Source organism: Lissotriton helveticus, chromosome 9 (genome assembly GCF_964261635.1).
Source record: "Lissotriton helveticus chromosome 9, aLisHel1.1, whole genome shotgun sequence".
Lineage (NCBI taxonomy): Eukaryota > Metazoa > Chordata > Amphibia > Caudata > Salamandridae > Lissotriton > Lissotriton helveticus.
The window spans coordinates 183733598-183753738 of record NC_136070.1 but is presented as its reverse complement, the minus strand read 5'-3'; the positions used below and the strand labels follow the sequence as shown (position 1 = coordinate 183753738).

General features: G+C 45.0%; 1 protein-coding gene across 7 annotated transcripts in view; it reads left to right on the top strand.

The window, feature by feature from the left end:
- NIN (ninein) overlaps positions 1-20141 on the top strand; it is a 298787-nt gene that overhangs the window by 43058 nt on the left and 235588 nt on the right. For all 7 annotated transcript variants that reach the window (XM_078659731.1, XM_078659730.1, XM_078659727.1 and 4 more), the window contains exon 3: positions 17162-17243. In XM_078659731.1, the coding sequence (XP_078515857.1) occupies positions 17162-17243 (82 nt within the window). The remainder of the gene's footprint in view (positions 1-17161; positions 17244-20141) is intronic.

Sequence of the window (20141 nt, the reverse complement as noted above, 5' to 3'; positions counted from 1 at the left end):
AAACATTACATTTTAATAAAAATAGAGACAATCACTAAAAAGATAAAATACATTCTATATAACTGTGCAACACATGTTGGAAAGTACATGGAGCATGACAATAAAAATCATATGAGACGGGAGGACACCTCAATAGTTCTATAAGCAAATTCAATTGTGTAGAGCTATTAGTGCTAATATGAACAAATTCAATTCCATAAATTAAGACCAAAATAATAGAAATTCGGTTCACAGCTGAAGGCCCATTTTTTTCCTACGGTAGCAAATAGAAAGTAGAAATCTACTGACACTAAATATAATCTGTTGTGAAGTGTTAGTAGTCAAAATTCTCAGAGCCTGATCGCAGGACCTCAAGCCTAATAGAAGGCATATCGGTTTAATCCATCTTTTTCTTTCATGGGCGTAGATAGGACAGAAGAAAAGAATGTGCTGCTCATTCTCAATTTGGTTGTTTTCACAGAGTGAGCAAACTTTGTCCAATACCTCAGCCGATGGATCACGGTTCCTTGCCCAACGTGCCAAAGTTGATTTTAATAAAAGATTTCCATATCTAAACTTTAGAAATAGTGTCTTGGCAAGTGGGGGCTCTATTTCGTCCATAAATGACTCATAAAAGGGTTCGTCCTTAAAACTTAAAAATTTTGATACTAATGAACCACTAGTACTGATGTTTACAGTCATATTTGCTACATAGGACCAAAAAGCTTTTTTCAGGACTAATTTGGGATTAGATGGTAACCGCTCGGGATACTCCCAAAAGTGTTTCAGGCCTATAAGGTTAAGCCAAGTCCTAACATGTGTGAGCCAAGGGATTTTTTTGTTACTATCCAACCCCATGATCTCTGTCAGCCCTTCTCTGTATGCTTGAAGCTCAGAAACGTGCCACAATCTTACCCAGAGCATAAGCGGTCTAATAAGAACATGATGGTCTGTTCTTTTAAGATCAAGGTCCAATTGCAGAGGTACTAATGGGGTTCCTCTCGGAACCCTTACCAAGCTTCGCATAAAGTTGTTGTCGTGGATACTAAAAGTCTCCTTGGAGCCTGGCCCCCACAATTCAGCACCATATAGCACTGATGATTGAACCTTAAATTTAAAAAGTTCCATAACGGGACGCACCGCTTTGCTGGTGCTTAAGCTTTGCTCTCTGAGTATTGGTTTAACGTTCTGAGCAAATAACAATTTGCTTTTTTCCAATTGTGCTTTCCAGGTGAAGTTGCAATCAAGCGTCACCCCTAAATAAGAAAAGTGAGGCACAGATTCCAACTTTATCCCTTTTAAAGTTAGGCAACCCTTGTCTGGTTTGGTTGGATTAAGGGCCATGTATTTCGTTTTCTTTACGTTAATCTCTAGCCCCTTTTGACAACAATAATCGTTAAAAGTATTCAATAAAATCTGCAAGCCGTTTTTTGTTTGGGATATCAGAATAGTATCATCAGCAAACAATAGAGATGCTACCCTTTTGCCATTCAATTTAGGTGCGTCATTTTTACATTTGTCTAAGTAAGAGGGAATATCGTTCACGAAAATAGAAAAGAGAGTGGGGGCCAGAACGCATCCCTGGCGAACTCCACGTTCAATTGGAATTTTCCGTGATAATTCGCCATTTTGTCCCCATCTAATTCTCGCAAAGTTCCCATCGTGTAATTTTATAATTTGAGCTACTATATTGTTTGGCATACCCGCTGCACTCAGCGTCTTCCACAGGAGATCGCGTGGCACCAGATCGAATGCTGCCCTTAAATCAACAAAGGCAACATACAAGTGGGCCTTCTTTATCATTACGTACTTCCAATAGAGGCAGCAGAATCTAAAGCACTGATCTATAGTGCTGACTTTGGTTCTGAACCCGGCTTGAAATTTGGTCAAAAATGAATTTTCGTCCAACCAGTTACTCACTCGTAATAAAATATGGCGTGAGTAGATTTTCTGAAGGATGTCCATTAAGCTTATTGGGCGATAATTGCAGGGATCCTTCCTGTCTCCTTTTTTAAATATTAAAACAATTTCAGCTCATTTCCAACTTTCAGGAAATTCTAAGCTTTGAGATAGTTTGTTGCATAGATAATTGATATATGGTGCCCATATTTTCAAGTCATGCTTGTAAAGATCCCCGGGGATTTTATCCAAACCTGGGGCTTTCCCAGTTTTTACTTGGCTTATGGCCAGCTCTGTTTCCCCCAAGGTAAAGACCAGCGGATCTACTGGAAGTTCAGGACTTGCTGCAGTGGATGCTGTATAAGGGTCGTCATATTTCCTATACAAATTGGTAAAATGGGTTACCCAGGTTTGCTCGTCTAGGAAAGTGTCTTTAACCACCCTTCCTACCTTGTTCCCATTTGCTATCAACTTCCAGAAAACTACAGTGTCTTGTGATCTTGCAGCTGACAGCAATTCCGCCCACTTTTCTTCCTCCCACACAATTTTCGATGTCCTTTGCGCAGTTTTATAGTTACTTCTAGCTTTTTTAACGTCCAGTTGCGACTTGGATTTAATAGCGATTAACAGTTCCCTCTTAGACTCTCTACACGATCTGTCATACCAAGGCTTGCTGTGAGACAAGTTCTGAGTCTTCTGCTGGGGTTTTTTAGGCATTTTAGTTACCAGTAGTTTTATTTTATTTTTTGGAAAAACTCCTGATGTATGGTCAGAAAAGGAGTTCTTGCTTCCTCCTCGGGAGTTAGACTTAGATATGTAGCAAAGGTCCCTGCAAAAAGTGAGTATATTTCGCTCAAGATATCACCATGATCCAAAATAAATGGCCATTTTAGCGATCTCCTGTTGTTACTAATATGAATATCATTACCATCCCCAACACCCCCCTCAAAGGAGAGTGGAGGAGAAGGATCGCTAAATAATGCAGCGTTTAGTGACAAATTTAATGGAAAGTGATCACTTTCTGCCCTCTCCATTATTTCAAGATCTATGAGATACGACCAAAGAGGGATAGAAACTATTGCAAAATCCAGGTTGCTCCTATATGTATTCCTACTAAAGGTTGGTTTTTTTATGGTGTCAGACGGTAACCGACCGTTACAGGCCCTAAGGTGATGCTCTGTACATAATTTGATCAGTTGGAGAGCCAGAATGGAACATTTCACCGATTTGCTGCTCCCGAGGAGGGGGATTTTATTTGCCTGATCTTCCTCCTCAAAGATCTCACTTATGCCCAACACAGGTTCATAGTTACAATTCAGATCCCCAGCCAAGATGACAAGATCCTCCCCGGGATCCAACCCCCTCAAAAAGCAATCCAACTTAAAAACAGTCGGGGATTCCTTTGTTGACGGTGTTGGCCTATTATAGATATTTATTAGGAATAATTTATTCCCATTGGAGGTAGTTATTTTTAATGCTAGGATATCTACAGAATTTGTGTCTATCACCTCAATATTAACCCTTAGATTGATCTTTGTCCAGATCAGGAGGCCCCCAGACGGCCTACCACTTCTGGATGGGATTGCTCCAATACCAAAAGTCTTGTAGCCCACCCTGTGGGGAGTGTCGACTGCCCAGGTCTCCTGAAGTAAGCAAAAATCAAAGGATTCCATAAATGCAGCCCAGTCGGGATCCCTCAAATTGCTAGCAACCCCATCTCCAGATGTTATTTCACATCAGTGAAAACGACCATTTATAAGTCTGCCATCCTGTGGGTAGAATGATCTAGTCATTGTAAGATTTCATTTCATCCCGGCCTCAGTACTTAATTTGTGTGTGGTGAGCATGGCACTCATATTAGTCTCACCTACAGCCCTTACCTGCCAACCAAAGACCTTTTGTGGCCAATATAAATACTGACAAAGGGCTTTGAGTTAGCACATTGTTTACAATTGGTTGGCTTTCTTGTAAATCTCATTTGCTTACTTCTAAGTCTATAACTTCTTCATGCGTGCGTTTTGCTCTTCCACTGGAGTATAACCTCTTTACCATCCTTCTAATTGGATGATTTGTGTCCTTCCATTTGTTACATTCAGGGAACTACTTTTTTTCATTTTATATCCTCATTCCATGGAAGTGCACGTTTTTCTTGCTCTCCCTTGACTGAATCTTTCCCTTCAAAATCCTGCACCTTCCTTGTTGTCCCTCCTTTACCCTGACCCAGCTTGTCTGTTGCTCACCCCACCCTTTTCAGTCCAGAATCTGTCAACTCTACCGCAAACTCCTTCGTTGCTCCCTCGCCTCCCCTCATACTCCGTGATTCTAACTCCTGCTGTTGACTTCTTATCACCATCGGACAATCTAATTTTCTTGCTGCCTTGGTCCCCACTGTTGTGCTCTTTTAATTAAATAAGATGGTCCTGCAGCTCCAATTTGCTACAAGATGCTCTTTTTTCCTCTAATGCTCTTTCATGCATATTTATAAAATTTACCTCTCGAAGATTGGTGTCTGCCATCTACTAATGGAAAATAGAAGTAAAACTAGCAATTGCAATTCAACAGGTTTCGCATGTTTTTAGAGTTAAAGTTTCTGGCCTTGTAATGGAACTTACTTATGCGACTGGCGGGAAGGCACAGAGGGAACACCTAAGCTGAAAAGGCACCACCATGATTTGGAAGATTTAGCAACCTCTGAGGGGTGGCGGGTGCGGGCATGCCCTGTTGTGGGAGAGGTCCCACCTAACTAAAAGTATGTGATCCTGCGAAAGTAAGTCATCTCCCTATGCCTCTGTATTTTTACCTTTCAAACTTAGAAAATCTTAAAAACAAGTTAAATGTTATTAGGTGATATATAATAACTGAAAGTTAACCTCTCCTGCAATAGACAAACCGATAATTGAGGGGCGGACATTTCTAAATGTTTCATTCCCAAGTTAAAGAACTTTGCAGGAGTTTGCAGCACTCAACCTGTACCAGTGGATAGCGGAGCACATAGTGCTCTGAGGGTCCCCACCATACTTGAAAACAGTTACAACCAAATGCCAACACACGGCATGGTGTGCGTTGTAGCTGCAAACCATCATGGCCGCACAACCTTAGAGTAGGTAGACTACATGAGCCCTGTTCAGATGACCCATAATTGTGTTTTCCTTCGCACTTTAAAAAAAAGAAATTTAAAAAAGAAAAGAGCAGCATGGCTAAAGAGGATGGGGAGGTGCCCCCTCCCTGCCAGCGCTACTCTGAGTGAGACAGGGGTTTCAGGGAGCAAAGCCCGCTGCCAGGCAGTGCCATTTGCTGTCGCACAACATGGTCTCTGGGAAACGAACACATCTGCCTGTGAAACCCACATCTGCCTGTGTCCCACACTGTGCCACCAATCTGGAGCAGGTGAGCTAGGTGGTTGGACGCAGGGCACAGGAAGACCCAGGGGGTAGATGGCACATCTGGAAAGCGGGCAACGTGGTACAATGTCACATCCTGCTGGCGTTGTGTGCCGAGAAGCAAATTAAATTACCCTCGTTAGTGACCATATTTTTAATGGCTGTCTGTGCTTAAGTAGACACTTGCAGTCTCACCCTCACCTCTGCCATCTGCTCAATCCACAGCATGGCCTGCTAATAAGCAAGCTACCCACTGTCATGGAATGGCCTGCTAATAAGCAAGCTACCCATGTGGTTATCACAAACTGGGGGTGGTGTAGAGTGCTATGAGCTATGTAACCCCCCTCCCGCGTCCGCTGCCCTCCCCCCCGGTAGCCGCAAAATAATCGTACGCAATAGTCTGGAAGTCTGCATAGTGAGCAGACCAGCTACCTAGGAAGTATGTGTGCATGTTCTGAAGTTTATATGTTTGACCAGAAGGACAGCCAATCAATCAATCAATCAATCAATCAATCAATCATGACATTTGTAAAGCGCACTACATACCCGTGAGGGTCTCGAGGCACTGCTAGTGATCGAAGAGCCAGGTCTTGAGGAGTCTTCTGAAGGCCAGTTGGTCCTGGGTCTGCTGTAGGTTGGTGGGGAGGGTGTTCCAGAACTTGGCAGGGAGGTGGGAGAAGGATCTGCCGTCGGCGGTTGTTTTTCGGAAGCAGGGGACTGTGGCGAGGGCGTGGTGAGCCGAGCTGGCAGCGTGGGGGAGCAAATGAGTCCTGAAATTGATAACCTTCGGCAAATAGGACTGACTGGTCGTCACTAATGTGCCCAGAGGCAGTTTAGTTGGCATCATGCGCTATAAAACTTAGTTATAAGCACTGCACGAGTCGCCTTAAAGGTAAACCCGCCACAAAGTATGAGGCGCAGCGCAGGCACGAGTTTCAAGCTGTGCTCGAGTTGCACACGCTATACGCAATTCTGCTATACATGATCTCACTGGAAGCAAAATTGCCTGCCAATGACTGGAGCGAGGGGATGCATCTGTGAGTGAGGAGGCACATGGCTATTTTAATGCTAGACCAGCTAATCTGAGCGTAGTAAAGTGGGAACACAGGAACCAGCGTAATTGGAGAGAATGCAGTGACGAAAGCATTGTAATAAAAAAACAGAAAGGACGGCAGTAATAACGGGCAGGCGCCCATTGGACTCACCGGGCTTCAGCGAGTAATGTTTAAATATTTAAATATATGCATGAGTGATGTAATATGTGACGTCATCAGCAGTGCATTGCAGACGTGCAAGTTATAGTGAGTCCAACTAACTATAACGTGGGAATTTCAATGGTTTTATGCGAGTAAAATTTCCAGCTAACTATAACTAGTGTGAAACCTATGGTTTTTTCAGTGAATTTCAAAGGTTTTTTAAATGCTAATTCCTAACTATAACTGGTGTGTAACCTATGGTTTTTTCAGTGAATATATATATATATATATAATTTCTATGGCAAAATGAAACCCCTCATTTTGTTCCTTTTCAAATTAAATGTATTAAGTGTTACCACTTTATTCCAATCAAGATGACTTCAGGTGTGCCATACTTTTGTCATAAGTAAGACTGTTAGCGTTCTAGTTGTTCTTTAGAACACTCTGGGACATTCTGTCATTGGGCTATATCTGGCTGATATTTGGGCTACATTTGTTTTTTTTTGTCTCTGGTGGCCATCTTTGGGCTACATTGGGCTACATTTGGGCTCTAACATATATATAGCCCAATATATATTTTTTCAAAGTTAATTTTCGTAAAAACCACTGGAGCATATATCTTGAGACATAGCAAAGGCACATCGGGGTACCAGTCCCTACAATTTTGCTGTGGAAATCCATTCAGCCGTTCGGGCTAAAAGTGAGTCCAACCGCCCTATGGTAATTAACATGGGGAAAACACGTTTTGGTACCCCCCTTTTATCTCGGCCCCCGCTTGACGGATCCCCCCGAAACTTTCAGGGAAGGAGCGGAGCGCAGCGAGGCACAGTTAAGGAAAATTACAGGCAGATCCCTCGTTCGGCGCCAAAGTTATTCCCAATAGAATCTTGTGGATTTCCTATGGAAAACGATCCTAACTATAACTACCTACTGGCGACCGCCAGTAGGTAATATATATATATATATATATATATATATATATATATATATATATATATATATTATGGCGGATGGCTGGTGGAATATTTGAATAAATCACCGAAAATATTAGCACTAAATCTGGGCTCACTCTCGTTATTCTCTTCGACTGTGGAAAAGAATGGCGTTTGTTTTATATATATATATATATATATATATATATATATATATATATATATATATATATATATATATATATATATATATATATATATATATATATCTTAATGTTGGTCCTGGCTTACATAAAATAGAATTAATAAATTGAAGATCGTGACAGACTCGTGAGTGTGACAGTGTCTTCCTGTAAGAAGTTTGGGGAAATGTGTTTGGCTCTGCCGTTTTCGGTACCGCATGCAGGAACAATGTGCACTCACAGGCTAGATATTCAATAATCCTTTGTCATTAAATTATAGGAACAGAGAAACTGACAAATGCATTTCAGCCTCCTGGCCTTTGCCATTGACAAAGTCCAGGAGGCCGAAACGCGTTTGTCAGTTTCTCGGTTGCTATAATTTAATATATGCTGATAATTATTTCTGCTGTATCTCCTACTCTGGGATAAGGGAATGGGATGGAAGCTTTTGTAATTGGGAGTCCCTTCTACTTAAGATTGTGTCTTTGGTGTTGACTTGTGAACTGTGTACTGTCCCCCGAGATGACTGTGTGGTTGCATGAGAGCGAAGGGCAAACTGGAATGTACGAGAGTCCCATGAACCAAGATACTGCTGTTAACTTCATAGATTTGAACACTCATCCTTGACTTTTCATGTGGACCTTGAATACAATGTCTATTGCGCCGTCAGCCCACAATCCGGTCTCTTTCTTGTTTAATGTTGGTCTATGGAGCCCAGAAAATGTGTGCACCTTTGTGGTTAACTGGATTTTAGGGACCACTGAGTGTCTTGTCCACCCTCGTAGGTATGCCTCAGTGTTTTTTTTTTTGATAAAGATGGTACATAGATGGACAAATTTCAACAATTATTACATACATGATAAGAATTTGATATATTTACATACATTTTTAATTACATCTTGTTAGCGGGAACGAGAAAAATAAATAGATAAATAGGGTTAGAAATCGGTTTCAATTAATTGGAGACGAACACAATTTTTATCCATTTCTATCTATTCTCCAATTAGTTACAGGAGCCCAAAGGCGAATACCCTCCTTACGCTGCCTCATGCCTTTATATTCATAGAGGCAGGATTCTATGTTATGAATTCCTAGAAATCTCGAGAGCCACATCTGAAAGGATGGGGGGTTCGTATCTTTCCACGCCGCAGAAATTAAAATTCTAAGTACAGCAACAGATAAAAACATTAGATCTCTTTCAGCCTCGCTTAAACACAACTTAGAGTCTGTACCCAGTAAAATTAAGGTAGGGGATAGGTCGATGGACTGACCTAGCAGCCCCTCCATAAATTTCATTATTTCTTTTTTAACATTTTCCAACTGTTTGCAGGAAGAAAACATATGTAAAATGTCAGCCTGACTTTCATTACATCTGGGACAGTTATCATTCTCGCTTAGACCCCAGGCGAATATCTTCGCGGGTATATGGTAAAGATTAAAAATAGTCTTGTAGTGTTGTGCGCGAAGGTTTGATGCCCGGAATATTTTTTTATTCAATACAAGAGCAAGATCCAGATCGACATCTGAATCTCCTAATTTTGTCACCCAGTTAGACTCAACCTTCTCAATATCATCCGGGATTTGGTCCAATAAGCAATTATATAAAATCTTAATCTTCCTACAACCTCTATTTAATAACTCAATCAGTGGAAAATCCGCTGTATGTGAAATCTGTGGCCTGACTGCCTTAATTTCCCTGGTAACTTGACCATAAACCAGCCATTGACTGTCTGGAATACCAAATCTTTCCTGGAGCATTTCGAACCCCAGAATTTCACCTTCTTCCATTAAATCTCCCAAAGATCTAAGCCCCAGCCTTTTCCACATCAGCAAATTATTATCATTTTTTTAGTTGAGGAAAGAAAGATGAGTTATACAGTTGCAGAAAGGAATTGATTTTCGGGATATTAAACATTTTGATAATTGCTTTCCAAACCTTCCATGCGCCAATCAGTGTTTTCAATCTTGTTTTTTTATAGAAGCTTTGTTCCAATTCACACTGAAATACATTTATAGTCTTTTCACCCAATAACATCCTATATATCTGGGGCGGACATTGTTGATCAGTGGTTATTGGTTTCTCGGGTTGGCCCCTAGTAGTCTGGGCAGGGAGAATCCAGGGCCTGCTTTGGGTGACCAGAGCTTGGTCTTTGCTGATGGTTTAATTGAAACCCCCTTGATATGAACCACAGTCCTCTGCTGCTGCGAACAACCGGCCACAGATGGGTTAGGTGCCTTAATTGGATCAAACCAACAGATAATCATTCAGCACAAAAACGCAACAGGCACATTCTATTTTTCACACACTCGCTTCCCATCTCTCCATACCCCTTCCCTTTTCGCTTGATGGTTTTCTGACCCTTCTCCATCTCATTGCCCACTTCTCTTGTTCTCACCTAATGGCTGACTTTCTCTGCGCCCCTTTCTATCTTGTTCCTCTAGCACCCCCCCTCCCCCCTACCCACCCACGCATAGCAATTGGTCTGAACCTTGTAAGCATCTTGAGGGATGCCTTCTGTCAAGGGGGTGGGTCCTCTCCAGGCCCAGGGCTTTCTCTGCCAGTAAACACATTTCTGGCCTGGAGAGCTGGTAGATGGTCCACTAATCTTTTCTACTGCCTGGCCAGTAAGGGGTTACTTTTGGTTATCGTCGTTCTTCTTTAGTTCATGCTGACTTTGGTGGTTCCATGTGTGGACTGAAGCATACAATGCAAGGATCTGTTTTGTCGCATGGACTCTGGTTCAAATCCTGCCAGGCCCCGTTCAGCCATTTGTTCTTTCGCAGTTGTAAACGAGTACCTTTGAGTCGAGTAACAAACCCTTAGTATTGAGAGCTAAGATGCCCTGAGAGTGAACATGCGCATTACAGATACACATTTAGTTATATTAGGTGATTTTTATTACCCACCTAGCTAGGCCGGTGGTTGTCTTGTTATATAATTATTGCTTTGAATGTTTCCACCAGGGTCAAGGTAGGTTTATTGCTAGAAACTAGCAAAATGACCCATGACCTTCAGATCCATTGCAGGTTATTGAGAAAGACTCCTCAGACAGCTAGGGGACCCTGGCAAGGATCCTGTCCATCTCTATAAACATATTTGGTTCAGTTTCAATGTTATTTGTCATCCTAAGAAAGAGGGGGGTGTCCGAGTTTTCTCTTTAAGGGCTGTTCATTCGGTTTCTGCACAGATCTCTGCAGCAAGCACTTGATCCACCAACACATGAGACTCGATTTTCTTTTTCCTGCATGCATTTCTGAATTCCAAGACTCTGTCCTGGCACTTTTAATCATTCATTTTCAGTAATGATATGCAAAAAAGTAGCCCTCGGGTCCCAGAATATGCACGTTGGCCTCCCATGGGCCCTTCTTGATCAGGGCTGCTGTCCCCAGATTTGATTGCAGTGCTCGCTCTGCGTGCCCCTGCTATCAGCCGCTGCCACCCGCCTAATCTCTTTTGCATTTCTTTTGAAGCGTTCCTGGTGACATAGCTTCACGGTGCGGGGACACGGGCCATCTGTCCCTTGCAGCTGCCTGCAAGCGCACATTCGAATTTCTCTCCGTCTCGTTCGAGTTTCTGAAATGTCCCTCTGCTCGCTTGAAAGGCTCTCTGTAATTGATTGTTGTTTCAGTGCAGGTATTAGCAGCTGAAACCGTAACCCCTCAGACAATCCTCGGCCAGTGGCTGCCACGTGCTTGGGTTGGGTACCAGTCGAGCCTTATCTTGGCTGCAAACATCCCGTGTGGTCATTAATACAAGTCGCGGCCGCCTTGTCCTACCTGAGCAACCAGGAGAGATAAGAGGAACTAAACATTATTTCCTTATCCAGTCCTTTTGTTAGATCCGGATTTGGAGCCGAAGAGGGAGGAAGCCAGCTGGGCATGTTGTTTAACTGCAAATTATTAGATTTATAATTGCACCGTAATTCTGTTTTTGGCACGAGCACTGCCCAGCATCCCTTACCAAGATAGTTAGCCCTGTGCATTGGATGCTGGCATGAAATAGCCCCCCTGTTGGTTTCAAGTGTTACCCAAATATTGCAGACCCTGCAGGCCTTGCTATGAAAACCACCAATTAGTGCCACGCTTCATCTTGGAAGGTGTGAATGAATGCACGAGCTCGCACAACCCCTGGCCGGGCCCCCATTCATATTCATGCGGTTTTGACAAGGCAAACAATGAGGCGAGCTGTGATTTGCAACCTATGGGGCCCCAGTGTGCTTTCAGCAGCTGCTCTGCTCTCCCAGCAGACACCCTGTGCCGCTGCTGCCCCCTTCCTTTTGTATCATTTGTATCTGCAGGCTTACAAAACTCTCCAGCATCCGCCAGCCTTTACATTGTTTCAGAGGCCTGTTCCTGGCATGGCGGATTCTTGTTATTGAGACAAAATGGCGACCCAATAAGCGAAGATATAGCGAGACAGCAGTCGGGAAGAACTATTGCAGGGCACAGTTAATCTAGGGAGACTCACTGTGCAATTTTACAGCCTAGAGACTAAAATATGATCGTGTTCTTAAAGATTTAGTAAGCTAACTTCAGATTTGTAATGCAATATTAAAGATTGATTTGTACGTTCTGTGTATATTTATCCATAATACAGTGCGGTTCTCTACAGTAACATACACACCCTTTCCGGCCTTCCTTCTCTCATCCTCGCTCCCTTATTCTTCTCTCCCACATCCTCTGTTTGACTCTTGTCTCAAGTACATTTTGGAGAAGGTCAAAGATATTTAAATTGCATAGCGGGATGCTAGCTTTTACTTTCCTGATACTACTGATTCAGGCTTCATCTGCGTCAGCCATTTTACAAATGCTTTTAAGGCAAGGAGAGCTTGGACCCTCAAGACTTGTACTTGTATCATACAAGTCTGAAACTATAGCTGCAGGTGTCTTGTTCGACTGGTGCAAAAAGTGTCGAGTTGTGCGCTTTGAACCGGTGGCTTTTTAGCCACCACTGTTTTTCTGTAAATAATGACGTCTCCACCTTGTAGTATGGAAAAGGAACATAAGTATGTCCCCCAATTTTAGAAATCCTTTTTGTTGTTGTTTAGTTTTATTTGTTTCACTGTGTTTCTGTCTCTCTTGCTGTGTCTTTCTTTACCTTTCTCTACTTCTAGACCAGGGATCGCCATGGCAACTTTAAAATTGTTTTTTTATATTGTGCCTACCAGATGGCACAGCTGTCTGGTTTGCTAAAGACATCTTGGGGACATTCGGAAAGTTAACCTAGGAATGCATTTCTCCTGTTGCTTACAATTGGCTTTGTGGTTTGGAACATTTTCAGCCTATTTGCTGGCTTTATTTGCTTTAGGCTGTCCAGCTCGAGTTCGTCCCTCCTATTGCCCAAATCTTGTTTACTGTATTCTTTCACAAACTTGCTTTCTGTAAACCGGCCTTTAAATCTTGTTCTTATCTTACCACATTTGCTGTGCATTCAAAGACATAGAGGTCAAATGTCAGGCTGTGTCTTTCATAGAGCTTAGTGTTTATTTTTCTTTCTCTGACTTGAAAGGGAGAGGATTTATGTGACAATCATGCTGACTAGTGGGGGCTACTTGAGGAAGGCTTGTACAGATATTGTACTGTTTTTTAAAAAATCAGCACACAGCAAAATTTAAATGTCTGTAAATAAACTGTGCTGATCTGTAAATAAACTGTGCTGATGATCAAATCAATACATTGGGTGATGACATTTCCACACGTTATCGTTTGTGCATCTCTACTCCACTCACCCCACTACACTGTAAGCCACTGCAATCAACGCTGCACCACTCTACTGGACGTCACTCTGCTCTACACCACTATTCTATGCCACTGCACTCTACCCTGCATCACTATACTGTAACCTGTAAAACTCCACTTCACTCTACCCTAAAACAATCTACGCTGAGCCATTCCACACCACTGCACTATATGCTGCACCACTAAACACCTCTACACTCTTTGCTGCGCCACTCGGAACCACTGCGCTGTGCCATTCTACTGTACACCACTGCACTCAGTGCCAATTTACTATACACTGCTTTACTCAAAACCAATGCCCCCTACTCCACTGTACCTATGCAAACTACTTTTCACCACTTCACATTACTCCCTATACTCTACAATATTCTATTCTGGTACTGGACTATACGTTACTGCATTCCATGTCCCTCTGCACCATTGCGCTCCACATCACTCCACTGCACGCCACTCTTTTCTGCACCACTGTACTCACTGCTCTCTGCACTACTGTACCATGTGCCTCCGAACTCTATGCCACTGTACTCTGCCACTGAACCATTCTACTCTATGCCAGTACACTCTGCTCTGCATCACTCTACTCTTATGCCAGTACACTCTACACCACTCTACTCTGCATCACTCCACTCTTATGCCACTCCACTCTTATGCCACTCCACTCTTATGCCACTCCACTCTTATGCCACTCCACTCTTATGCCACTCCACTCTTATGCCACTCCACTCTTATGCCACTCTACTCTTATGCCACTCTTGAGACACTCCACTCCCCTCTACCACTTCATCTACGTCTTCACTGAACTCTGCAACGCTGCTCTCTGCCACTAAACTCTACGCCACCCTACTCTGCATCGCTCCAATCTACGCCAGTGTGCCTACACCAGTTCACTCTAAGCGACTCTAATCTACTCTGCACCACTGCACTCTACAAAACTCTACTCTGTATCACTTCACTCTACTCTGAAACAATCTACTCTGCACCACTGCAGTCTGCGCCACTCTATTCCACTCTCCGCCACTCCACATCCCTCAAATTTATACTGCTGCACTTTATGCCACTGCCTTCTACACCAATGCACTCTACACCAATGCTGTCTACATCACTTTACTCAAAATCAATACACTCTATACCACTCTAGTCGGCAACAATGCACTGTACGGTACTATACTCTGCAACACTGCACTCTACGCCACTCTACACCATTGTACTCTGTGCCACTGTACTCTACACCACTGCACTCTGACACTCTACTCTGCAGCACTGCACTTACAGCATTCTCTGCCATTCTGCTGCACTGTGCACCAATAATAATCCATATTTGTAAAGCGTGAACAATCACCCGTAAGGGTCTCCAGGCGCTGGGGGCCGTCTGGAAGATTAAGCAAGCTGTTGCCTAGAGTCACATGGTGCTGGGCTAATCTGCCACCGGCGCCGGGGATCGAACCGTGATCCCCAGATTCCAGTGTCAGTTGCCCTGGCTGCGGCGCCACACCTCAGAGAGAGCACCAAAGCACCCTGTGACACTGACTCTTGTCTAGATCACTCCACTCTGCAATACTGCACTACAGACCACTACTCTATTCCACTCCACCCTGCACCACTCCACCCTGCACCACTCCACCCTGCACCACTCCACCCTGCACCACTCCACCCTGCACCACTCCACCCTGCACCACTCCACCCTGCACCACTCCACCCTGCACCACTCCACCCTGCACCACTCCACCCTGCACCACTCCACCCTGCACCACTCCACCCTGCACCACTCCACTCTGCACCACTCCACTCTGTACCACTACACTCTGCACCACTTCACTCTACTCTAAGCCACTGCACTCGAGCACAGACTAGAGTAAAATAGCGTGCAGTGCAGGGGCTCTCTTCACTCTATGCCACTACAATCAATGCTGTGCCACTCTACTCTACATCACGCTACTCTATGCCACTGCACTCTACCCTGCACCACCATACTCTACCTTGCACCACTTCCCTTTACTCTGAAGCAATCTGCTCTATGCCACTGCAGTCTGTCACTGTAGTCTATGCTATGACACTGTACTCTAAACCACTGCACTCTATGCAAATCCATTCTACACCACTTAACTCCAAACAAATGCACCCTACGCCACTGTACCTATGCCAACTACTTTTCACCACTGCACTTTACGCCTTTATACTCCAACATTCTACATTTTGCCACTGCACGCTATGTCACTCTACGTCACTGCACTGTACGTCACTGCACTGTACACCACTCTGTTCTGCACCACTGTACTCTACTTCACAGGCTTCTGCATTACTCTACAACGCTGCAATTTGACACTGTACACTGGATGACTGCACTCTGCCGCTGCACTCTGCGCAGCTCTACTCTCTGCGGCTGTACTCTACTCAATGCCACTGCACTCTAAGCCAATGTGCTGTACACCACTTTACTCAAAATCATTGCACTCTACGCCGATCTACTCAAAACCAATGCACTCTATGCCACAGCACTCTACGCTAATCTACTCTGCTCCACTCTACAACGCTCCACTCAGCCATTCTGCGACGCTACTCCGCTCATCTCTATGCCACTCCCTCTAGGCCACTCCATGCCACTTTACTCCATTCTATTATATAATGCACTACTCCATGCCATTCCACTCAGTGGCAATCTACTCCACTGTACGCCACTTTACTATACGCTACTCCTCTCTACGCAACACCCTCTATGCCTCTCCACTCTACACCACTCAAAACTCTATGCCACTCTTCAACACTCTAATCAACTCTGGCACTGTGCTCCATTCTACGCCACTCTGCAATACTGTACACTACTCCATGACACTCCACTCCTGTCCACCTCACTCAACTCTACTGTATGCCACTTCACATCACTCCATAACACTCCGCTCACAGATACTCCACTCCATACCACTTTCCTTTACCCTACTAACTTTTGGCCATGCTGAACAGACCGCAGCCATTCTGGTGTACAACATTGATAAAACATATTGGCAAAGTCAATAGCACTTGCATAGGTAAGACCTATTGGCCTTGCCAATGTTTGTTTAATAACAGCTATTTATGTTCAGTGAACATCCTTCCGAGCTGCTAATATTATTAGAGATGTCATGGTAACCACATAAGGCAAGATTACAATAGTGGGCTCCATATGCAAAATTGCCAGCAGCCTTCACCTCCGTGCATAAGGCATGGTTGCCAACAGTAATGTAAAAAAAAGCTTTGTCAGTGAAGAATGCCTCCGTTCTTGACTGTGGTTTGAGATCCTTAGGTTTTCAGAATGAACACCCTTGCAATAAGTCCCTATTGTGCCCATTCGATGAGCGGTGTTGGTTTCATCTGAAACAATTTATTGGATAATTATTTACTATTTAGGATTTTATCCTACACTTCTGTCGTATGGCGCTCTGTAATCATTAGGTGCTGCTGTTTCCCGATGTAATGGTACTTGGTTTTCCGATCAGAGATTAAGTTTGTTTTTCTGGGTTTCAGACTTGCACCCTGCAAACACCATCTGCAAGCATTTACCTCATTGGGTCAGTTCTCTCTTGTTTCTTACACTTCATCAATGTACACCACTGGTTTCTAATTTTGTGTTGGTGCTTGACTACGTTTTAATGTTAATTGCAACAGCTGGCACAATAATACATTTATCCTTGGCGCTCTATCTTTTTTTAGTCATATTTGGTTTAAACTCCATTTTGTTTCCTTGTTTTGCTTGGAAAAACTATTTCTGCATGTGATCCTCTAAACACAGTTTAACATTTTTAAATGTGAATATGATGGCATTGTAGGATGATATAAGGTGCCCTCTGTTTAATGCTCGTTTTGTTTTTCTTTCTTTAAAGGTACACTTTGACCAATTTAAAGAAGCATTGATTCTCATCTTGTCCAACACCCTGTCAAACGACGAGAGCTTCCATGAGCCAGGTAATTTATGCATTCCTTGCCTTGGCAACAATTTTGTTGTTTCTCATTGGCCAAAATTAACAGAGAAGGCAAGGTGTTTTGCATTTTGTTGCTGATTTTTTGCAACAACTGGTACAATAATTCATTTATCCAGGACACTGTTTTTTCCCCCCAAAAATCAGATTTGTTTTAAACACCATTTTTGTTTATTTGTTTTGCTGGTAAAAACTGCTTATTTAGGGTCTACGTGTTCACCTCGAAACCCAGTTTTAAAAACATTGTTATAGTGACTGTGATACTATTGTAAGGCTGTCAATTCAGACTGATAGAACGTGCCCCCTGTTTATGTACAGGTTCCTGTGTTTCCTTTTCACCCTTGTTATGTTGTACTTATTATGCACAAGGACAAAACATCTGACTTTATTTGTACTTGTGTATATAGCAAAAGACACACAATTTGGACGGAATGCAGAGCAAATCAAAACATTCCCGTGAGGGTCTCAAGGTGCTAGGGGGTGGGGGGGTGCTGCTACTGATGGAAGAGCCAGGTATTGAGATGTCTTCTGAAGGCCAGCAAGTCCTGGGTTTGTCATAGGTTGGTAGGGAGAGTGTTCCAGGTCTTGGCGGCGAGGAAGGAGAAGGATCTGCTGCTGGCGGTGGTTTTCCGGATGAGAGGAACTGTGGTGAGGGCGAGGTTGGCCGAGCGGAGGCTGCGGGGGTGTACCGGGTGAGGGGGGTACTGGGGGGGGGGGTGTACAAGCTGAGTCGGTCATTGAGGTATGCTGGTCCGGCATTGTGTAGGGCTTTGTGTGCGTGGATGAGGAGTTTGAAGGTGATCCTCTTGTTGACAGGGAGCCAGTGCAGGCCTCCCAGGTGGGGTGTGATGTGGCTGTGTCGAGGGGCGGCGAGGATCATTCGTGCCGCGGCGTTGCAGCCGTCTAAGGAGCTTGGTTGTTGTTCCTGCGTATAGGACGTTCCCGTAGTCCAGTTTGCTGATGACAAGGGCCTGGGTGACGGTTCTTCTTGTGTCGGAGGGGATCCATTTGAAGATCCTGCGGAGCATTCGGAGGGTGTTGAAGCAGGACACGGAGATGGCGTTGACTTGCTTGGTCATGGAGAGGGCGGAGTCGAGGATGATCCCAAGGTTGCGTGCGTGGTCGGTGGATTCTGGGGCTGCTTCTAGCTGATGGCCACCAGGAGTGGTCCCAGGCTGATGGGTGGGGCCTAGGATGAGGATCTCCGTCTTGTCTGAATTCAGCTTCAGCCTGCTGTCCTTCATTCATTCTGCGACGGCCTTCATTCCTCTGTGGAGGTTGGCTTTGGCGGTGTGGGGGTCTTCGGTGAGGGATATGATCGGCTGGGTGTCGTCGGCGTAGGAGATGAAGTTGAGGTTATGTTGTCATGCGACGTGGGCGGGTGGTGCCATGTAGATATTGAACAGCGTCGGGCTGAGGGAGGAACCCTGTGGGATGCCGCAGATGATTTCGGTGGTCTTGGAGCGGAAGGGTGGGAGGCGTATGCTCTGGGTTCTGCCGGAGAGGAAGGATGTGGTCCAGACCAGGGCCTTCTCTTTGATTCCGGCGTCATAGAGGCGTGCTGTTAGGGTGTGGTGGCAGAGTGTGTCGAAGGCTGCTGATAGGTCCAGAAGCATCAGACCGGCTGTTTCTCCTTTGTCCATCAGGATCCTGATGTCTGTGGCGGCGATGAGGGCGGTTTCGGTGCTGTGGTTGCTGTGGAAGCCGGACTGGGATGGGTCCAGGATGTTGTTGTCTTCGAGGTATCAGGCCAGCTGTCTGTTGACAATCTTCTCCGTGACTTTCGTCGGGAAGGGGAGCAGGGAGATGGGCCGGACGTTTTTGAGGTCCTTAGGGTTTGCCTTGGGTTTCTTCAGTAGGGCGTTGTTCTCGGCGTGCTTCCAGCTCTCCGGGAAGGTTGCTGTCTCGAAGGAGGTGATGTTGAGGTTATGTTGTCGTGCGACGTGGGCGGGTGGTGCCATGTAGATATTGATCAGCGTCGGGCTGAGGGAGGAACCCTGTGGGATGCCGCAGATGATTTCGGGGGTATTGGAGCGGAAGGGTTTGCCTTCGGTTTCTTCACTAGGGTGTTGATCTCGGCATGCTTCCAGCTCTCCGGGAAGGTTGCTGTCTCGAAGGTGTTGATTGTTTTTCGGAGATGGGGTGTGATGGTTGTGCTGGCTTTGTTGAAGACGTGGTGAGGGCATGGGTCAGATGGGGATCCGGAGTGGATGGAGTTCATGGTCTTGATGGTGTCTTCGTCGCTGACGTTGGACCAGGCGGTCAGGTGACTGGTCCTGGTGGAGGTCACAGGGGTGGTGGTCTCGGCGGTGGGTGTCGGAATTGAAGCTGTTGTGGATGTCGGTGATCTTGCAGTAAAAGAAGGTGACCAGTGAGTCACACAGGTCTTGTGATGGCGGGATGTTGTTGGAGCTGGGGTTGGAGAGTTCTTTCACGATCCTGAAGAGCTCTTTGGTGTTGTGTGCGTTGTTGTCTAGACGGCCCTTGAAGGCGGTCCTCTTGGTGGTCCTGATGAGTTGGTGGTGTATGCGGGTGGCGTTTTTGTGGGCTGTGTGGCTTTCTGGAGTTTGGTCGTGGAACCATTTCTTCTCTAGCTTCCGACAGGTGCGCTTGGAGGTCGGGAGGTCCTCTGTGAACTATGTGGCTTTCTTGTTGGAGTGGACGGTGGCGGATGTCTTGAGTGGTGCGAGGGTGTCGGCACAGTCGTTGATCCACTGTTTGAGGTTGATGGCGGCGGTGTCGGGGCCGGTGGGGTCGGCAGGTGGTCTCAGGGCGAGGGTGGTGGTCAGTTGGTCCTCGGTGACCTTGCCCCAGCAGCGGTGTGGCAACTGGTGGGTGCGGTGGTGCGTGGTGGGTTTCTTGAAGGTGAAGTGGACGCATCTGT